General features: G+C 43.3%; 1 protein-coding gene across 7 annotated transcripts in view; it reads right to left on the bottom strand.

Annotated features, from left to right (window-relative positions):
• SNTG2 (syntrophin gamma 2) overlaps window positions 1-3,401 on the bottom strand; it is a 489,442-nt gene extending 486,041 nt beyond the window's left edge. For 5 of the 7 annotated variants that reach the window (XM_053286035.1, XM_053286038.1, XM_053286042.1 and 2 more), the window contains exon 1: window positions 2,930-3,401. In XM_053286035.1, coding sequence (XP_053142010.1) covers window positions 2,930-3,001 — 72 coding nt within the window. In that variant the 5' untranslated portion in view covers window positions 3,002-3,401. Of the gene's footprint in view, window positions 1-2,105; window positions 2,178-2,929 lie in introns of those variants that run through there. The other 2 variants (XM_053286039.1, XM_053286041.1) reach the window with 2 other exon arrangements.
• Between the last annotated feature and the right edge of the window lie 4,060 nt (window positions 3,402-7,461).

Below are 7,461 nucleotides of genomic sequence, written 5' to 3' on the forward strand. Positions count from 1 at the left end.
TTAGCTCTGGGATGCTCCAGAGCTAAAACCTAGATCAAACTAAGTCCCAGAAAGATATAATAGAAGATCCTCTTCCTCTCTAAACCATTTGATAACTCCAGCAGTTTGTTTGGGTACACTCACCACAATAATACCCAATAATGATGACTCTCCCATAGCCAATTCTGTTTCTACCTTCTGTGTAGCAGTTTTTGTACACCCCAAAATGAATAAGGCTTTATAAGTATACATTGACAACTGTAAAATTTTCAGTACATTAGTATTTCAGTTAAATATTCATGCCACAAGCAAGCATTACCTGGATTTAATTTGAAGATTAAAATATGTGGGAGTAGTTCTGTTTGCACAAAATACAGCAAGGAGTTTCACTTTTTTTAGAAAGCAACAACACAGTATTTGAAAAGCTGACAATGAACAGGCAATTAACTTCAAACAGCAATAATTAAGAGTGATAAAGTGGGTAATGACTATTATTGTAAATATCTAGTGAATATAATTTCTTGCATTTGTTATTTGTGTTGCTGAAAGCAGCTAAATGAAGACATGCACTTTTGAATGCCAGCATTCTCCCAGTGACATATGATGGGTGCATGCAAATAAATAATTTTAACACCAATGAAACAAAGATTTGTGAGATGTGGAGCACACAGCTGCTTTGACAGATATTGACATATAGAAAACTCTTTATCACCAACAGGCGGTATCACTTATTAATAAGCCATCAACAAAGAGCATCATTTATAAATAACTGAAATGTGGTCATAACATGGTAGTTTGCCTTCATTAACCAAGCATAGACTCCTTTAGTGAGCCATACCCATTTTATTCAAAACCATCATACTGCATATATAAGCTGTACTGAGAATTTACAGTGCCAAGACTTTAAGTAAATGTATGACAGCTTTTATATGTTGTTAAACTTCTGACAACCGATCTGGGAAATAATACAAATGTCAGCAACTGCATATGCAGTCCCTCCAAGTCTTTGCGGGCAACTGTTTCTTCCCTATACCCTTCACCACCTATAAATCAATGCCATTGCTCACATCACTGAGGCGCTAGGTTATATCAGATTTATACTTTATCCTAGAAGCATTCATTTCATGGGGCACATTGGCCCTCTGTATTTCTTTGATTAAACTAGATTGTTGTTTGTTCTGAAAACTACATTCTTATACTCTATGGACATGGGTTGGCAATATCTCAGTAAAAACTTCCTGCCTCAGGACAGAGAAACTTGGACAAACTTGTCTTCAGGTACTTTATATTCTCCTGCAACGGCTACATTTCAACAATTTTGTTGGTCCAACTATGCCAAGAGTGCCCCTTCTTTCCAGCAGTACCTAGAATACGGAGAACTCCCAGAACGAACTACTGCAGTCAGCAATATCGCCAAAATCCAGTGGACAGTTATGTGCACAATTCCCATTGAAACCAATTGACTTCAGTACATCTGTGTTGGTCTATAAATTATATATCTAACTAGGTACAAAGGTCCCCACTCTGTAAACTTTTACAGACCACCTGAGTGAAAAAGGGTTGTATCCCTTATTTCTCAAAGGTGATGAGGAGAGCAAAGGAGTTCAGAAACAATTTGGCTTCGGTGTGAACACTCCTCCAAATGATCCAGATACACAGAAAATGTAAAGCAACATCATTTAACAAAAGCTCCTCTCTTTCCCACCCACATAACCTCTGGATGATCCTTTTTTAGAAACCCTTAGTTGAGAGAGGCTGAAAATCAACTGAAAGCTTTCTGAAGGTGGAAGGAATGAAGGAAGGAAGCAGCTATAAAACTAACTACATTTAAAGCTGATAAAATGAAAATCCTCTCTCTAACACACACACACACACACACACACACACACACACCTGATAGAGATTCCCAAGCTCAGCTAAACCTGCTATTCTAGACACTGGGAAGTAAGTCTCAATGAATTTAGATTACTTCTGAGGAAATATGCTTTGGCTTGTGCTACAAAGACACAGTCCTTCAACACCACTGGTCCACACAGGGTAGTCTCCAAAAGCCTGCCTTCCTCCCCATGAGAGTAAAGCGGCTGAGGAAAAGGGGGCAATTGCAGGGGAAGCAGCATTTCTCTCACCCTTTCAAATCCGCAGCCCTAGGTGCTTTGAGTTTATTAAAAACACAGGAAAGGAAGTGCGCAACTGCATGTCAGCTCAGCTGTCCTGCCACAACACTCTGTTTTTGCGGCAACAGACTAAACCCCTCTAGAAATCATGTACAACTTGTGTGTGTTTGTTTAAGGTCAAGGTGAAGTCTTCATTGCTCGAGGAAGGAAAGCGTCCTGTTGTGGAAGGAGGGAGAGAAAAGCAGAGAAGCAATGTGTATTCTCCCCACTCCCCGCCTTTTGGCAGAAAACTTGGACCGGAGAAAACCAAGAGAAAAAGCAGTATTTCCAAAGCTCTAAGTTTTCTGAATACTTAACTATTCTAACCCCGAAGAAAAGCGCAAAAATCAGTTCTGGGCGGCTGGGGGGAGCCAAGTTAGTCTGTTGCGGCAAAACCCAAGAGTTCTCTGGCATCTTAAAGACTCGCACATTTATTGCGGAATTAGCTTTTGTGGAGTACTAACCACTTTATCAGATGCATTTTAAAAATCAGCTGCCTCCACCTCGCCTTGCTAGTCCTGACTGCCCTCCTCGCACAACTTTCTTCAAGTTTCACCACACCATTTCGAGAAATGAGAGCTGCCGACCAGATTGGCTACCCAAACCAGCACGAGGAGAGACGCGACCTCTCTTGTGGGGTTGAGGCGCCAAGAACTGCTTGCAGCTGCTCTGAAGACTGAAGCGAACGGCCGCGGGGAGGGGGGGGGGGCGGATGGAGAGGGACGGGAGGCGGGAGCGGGGTAGGAGGCGCGCAGCTGGGACGCTGAAGGGAGCAGAAAGAACAACGGGGTACTTGCCCAAGTGGGGACGAGGAGGCTGTCCGGGCGCTCGAGCTGTGCTGGAGGAGACGGCTTCCCCGCCACGTTCATTTCCTCCCATGCAGCTAGATGAGTCCTTTCTGAATGGCGAACTCAGCAAGGCTCGTGCCAGGCATTTAATCCCCAATAACATACGCGCCTCCCTAGCAGCTCTGCAGGCGGCGGCAGCGGCTCAGGCAGAGCAAGCTACTGGCGAGAGCGAGGCGAAGTAGCGGAAAAGGCGGGCGCTGCCACAGAGCTCTGCGCGCTGGCGCTGAAGCGGCTTTGCTCAAGGCGAGCGGCAACGGCGGCTCTCCAGCAGCCAGCCCCCCTCTTGCTTCGTTTCTTCCCCGCTAACTGAAGTGAGGGAGAGACAGGGGAGGAAGTGCAAACACTTGGTGATGCTGCTGACACCGGCTCAGGGCTGTATTTGCCCGGAGGCTGGGAGTCTGGCTGTCAGCGTCCACACAGGGAGCGCATGAGGGAAGGCAGAGACTGCGGACCTCCCTATTTAACTTCAGCGCTCTCTTTCGCTCTCCTCCTTCGGGAGGACCCTTCCGTTTCTAGCCAGATACTGGCAGCTAGCTAGCCTCTCTCTCTAGACAGAGTGGGGTGAGGGGGTCACATATGAAAAGACGTTGATTTCATACTCAGAATCTGGCAGAACTGAAGAACCCTCACAAATTTCTCCCTTATCCTCACCCGCATGCCATTCGCATTCGTCTGGATACTTCTTTCAGAGTGAAGTTTCTAGAACTAGTGTTTCCAAGGCGAAATCGCTTTAGAATTTAAAAAGCATATCTTGATTTGTTTGTTTAGCCTCTTGCTCAAGATTGCATCCCTATATTCCAGACTCGTTAAACACTGAAGAGGTCAGGGAAGAGGGAGGAAAGAATGTGAAGGATGGGCTTGAGCGATAAAGTCTTGAAAACGTAATACTGATTTTTAAAGTGATCTAGAAGAACACGTGTTCATCACTTGTTGCATCCTGCAACATGAGCATATGTGGAGTTTGATCAGTTGCTTTTGTATCATGTTGCAAATGTCCTCACCCCCCCCAACCCCCCCCCCACACACACACCAATTTAAACAGTTCAGATGTTGGGCTGAGTAGTCTTTATACATGTATGAATCATCCCTAAGACAGAATAGTAATGATTCACAATCTCTAGTGCCGATGAATCCCACATCATAGTGGCATACTGTGAAACGATGGGGGGAGTCTACCATTTTACCATTGTGAGTTTAGAATGGTTAACATTAAAGTAAAGGTAAAGTGTGCCGTCGAGTCGATTTTGACTCCTGGCACCCACACAGCCCTGTGGGGTTTTTTTTGTAGAATACAGGAGGGGTTTGCCATTGCCTCCTCCCATGCAGTATGAGATGATGCCTTTCAGCATCTTCCTATATCGCTGCTGCCTGATATAGTAGCCAGGCCAGGGCTAGGGCCCAAGAATGGTTCTGAATGGGAAAGCTCAGCTCTTGAAAATTATAAAGTAGTAATGAGGCCATGTCTGCACACACTGTCTCATTAACCACTGAAGAACTTCAGCATCTGATTCAGGTCTCGAGATTAATAATTCATTAATAAGTTATTAGTATTGTATTTAACAAACCACTACTTCTACCACACAGCACAGAATGTGCACATGTTCTAAGAAAGTCTGGCAATACTTGCTAACTGGGCAAAGGTGCCTTTAAAGTGGTGGCTGTCATATTTAGGAGGGAATGGTTCCTATTCAGCCTAGCATAGCATCTTTACAATGGCTGAAACTGGCATTTCCCTTGTGTTCATTTTTAGATTTTGAGCCCTTTGGGGACAGGGGGCCCATTTTCTCATCCCTTTTGCCTGTTTTGTTGAAAAAGCAGTATATCACTATTTTTAACAATATTGACACAGGCACAGGAGTGCCTGTGTATTATGGGTAGTGAGGTGAAACAATATTGCACTCAAAACCCCAGTTAAGATAGGACATGCATAAATTGAGAAAACTAGGGCCAATCTATTAATTCAAATAAATTAATTAGCAACAAACTTCCAACAGGGTTATTAACTAACCAGAGTGCAGGTACTCTTCCCCATGGAAACAACCTTCTAAAGATGGCTGTCACCCACTCAAGGGCAAAAGGCTGGGTGTTGAATCTGTCAGGAGCACAACTCCTGACATCTTCTCACCATGTGGTTTTCCCACGTCCAGGGAAAGGGAGGAGGGCTACTCCACTCACCGCAACCCAAGCGGCAGCGCTCTGAATTGGTGAGCAACGAAACTCGCTGAAAGGGGGCCATTCCCAACCCTCAGGGCTGCAAAACCCTGAAGGGCTGTTCCATGGTAAATCCCCTCACCTCAAAGGCCCTCCAACCAAACAGCAATAGATAACCCTACCTACCCATGCCTGCACTCTCCTGCCAAAACGACCAAATCAACCCTCTCAACAGCATCACCCTGAAATTAGCCCATGATAATGCAGTGAGAAGCAGGTGAAAAAAGCCCAGACCCAGAGCCGTTTGAGTGCCTCAAGAAATTAGTCAACTGTCACCCTTCCTGTTTCATAGTATTGTAACCTATTCTTTAGTTATCCCTCCATCACTGGAGAGAGAAAATCTAAACCAGCTCTAAAGTTTTTGTAATGTTTATAATTATAGAGCATTATGTATTTGAAATTATATTTTCTGTGTTCAGTCATGATTTGCTGCTGCCCATCTTTGGATTTATTACAAACAAAAAAGAAGCCTTATATTCACTTCAGGTGTATCTGTTCTTGGGTCCTTAGCTATAAAATGAAGCCATCTACCATGTATACTGTAGAACCCAAGGGAAAGAGTTGTGGTATACAAGTGCAAGGCAGTGGAGTGGAATCAAGAATATTAATAATTTGATGAAATAAATATTATGTATAGAGAGGCCAGTGCAGACTGTTTTTTTCAGTGCTCTTGATGCTGGCTATCCCTAGCTGGCTTGGACCAACATACACGAAGACAGTGGAGCTGTCTCTAGACCAAATATGATATGAAAACAGGAGAGGAACTTAATGGTTGAAATCTAACAAATATTTGTGCAATGGACCAAGTTGCACTACTGCAAGGAAAGCACATAGTTGTGCAGCTAGAGAGATATTCAAAATTGCACTCTTGTGCTTCTCTGCAAACGTTTCCGAAAAACATAAGAGACATGCCACAAGTTGCGAACCCTGTTGTTCAAATAGCGAAACACTAGTTTGGAATGCAAACTCTAGGCTTAATGCAACTAGCTAGCACAATAGTCATGTGGTAGTGCAACACATTTACACAAGTTCTTCATTTGTTTGGATGTCAGCCAATAGTCTTTGGAAGTTTGGAAAAACCTGACTGTGGAAAAAGAAGAGAGAGAAATTTGTCAACCCTCAAAATAATTATGAGTAAACATCAAAGCTCCAGTGCTAATATGCAACAGGCTGAAAGTGGGGTTTTATTTATTTGATTCATATTTTTAACATTCAAAATAATCCCAAGGCAACCAATAGATTATTAGAATATTACTAATAATTACCCACCCAGAGATGTCAGTTTTAGGTGGTATACAAATGTGCTAAAATAAAGAAATAAATAAAATACTGTGTACATTTCTCATTATCAGAGATATTTGGCACAAATGCATTTCATCAGAGCATTCCATTCAGCCCTTAGCAAAAATGATTACTCTCAATTACTTCTTCATCTTCTGGTTCAGTTTCCATATGAGGTATGTCTCTGGGAACGTCCGGCGGTCTGTTCTATTATGCCGGACCAAAACCCTGCACACTCCTACCAGCCAGCCCAGTCTTTGCCAGGAATGGAGGTAGAATGTGAATTCCTTTTTGTGGTTACCTCCCCCATCCCACCAATATATAGGGATCTGCTTGCTTGCAGTAAGGCTTGATGTGGGGTGGGGGAGAGACAGAAGTCTCTGAATATTTAATTTGGGGGGGGGGAAGAAAATTGGCTGGCTTAAAAAAAAAAAAACTATCCAAAAAGTCCTATACGTGGTTTGCTTCATGGCAGAATACAAAAACTTCTGGAACAAACAGTATCACATTCATTCATTCATTCATAAATGCACTTATGTTCAAGTTGTTTTGCAACCCAAAAGGTCTAAGTGAGAACTGTGAAGCATATGTTGTGCTTTTATTTTATTTTATTTTTCTTTAGAAATGCCAAGCTGGTTGGACATGTCCAAAAACCTCACTTACACTACTTACACTGCATGTCACCAGTCAGTAAGATTTTGTAATGATATGAAATGTTAAGGAGGCCCTGCACATGCTGATTCCCCCCCCCCCATCACCACACCCCACTAGGGATGACCCTGCTTCTGAGCACCTACAGAGAGTGGTTTTTAGTAGAGTGAGAGACCACAACCAGCCCTACTTCCACATTGGGGAGCAGGGAGAATGACTTTTAGGACAGACTAGGGCATAACTTCAGGAGCTCCTTGAGCCCTGGCATGTCTCATCTATCTTAAAATTTTACCAAGAAGAGGCAGATTCCTCACACACACACCCCTTTTCCTCCTGAG

Source organism: Hemicordylus capensis, chromosome 1, assembly GCF_027244095.1.
Source record: "Hemicordylus capensis ecotype Gifberg chromosome 1, rHemCap1.1.pri, whole genome shotgun sequence".
Classification (NCBI taxonomy): Eukaryota; Metazoa; Chordata; class Lepidosauria; order Squamata; family Cordylidae; genus Hemicordylus; species Hemicordylus capensis.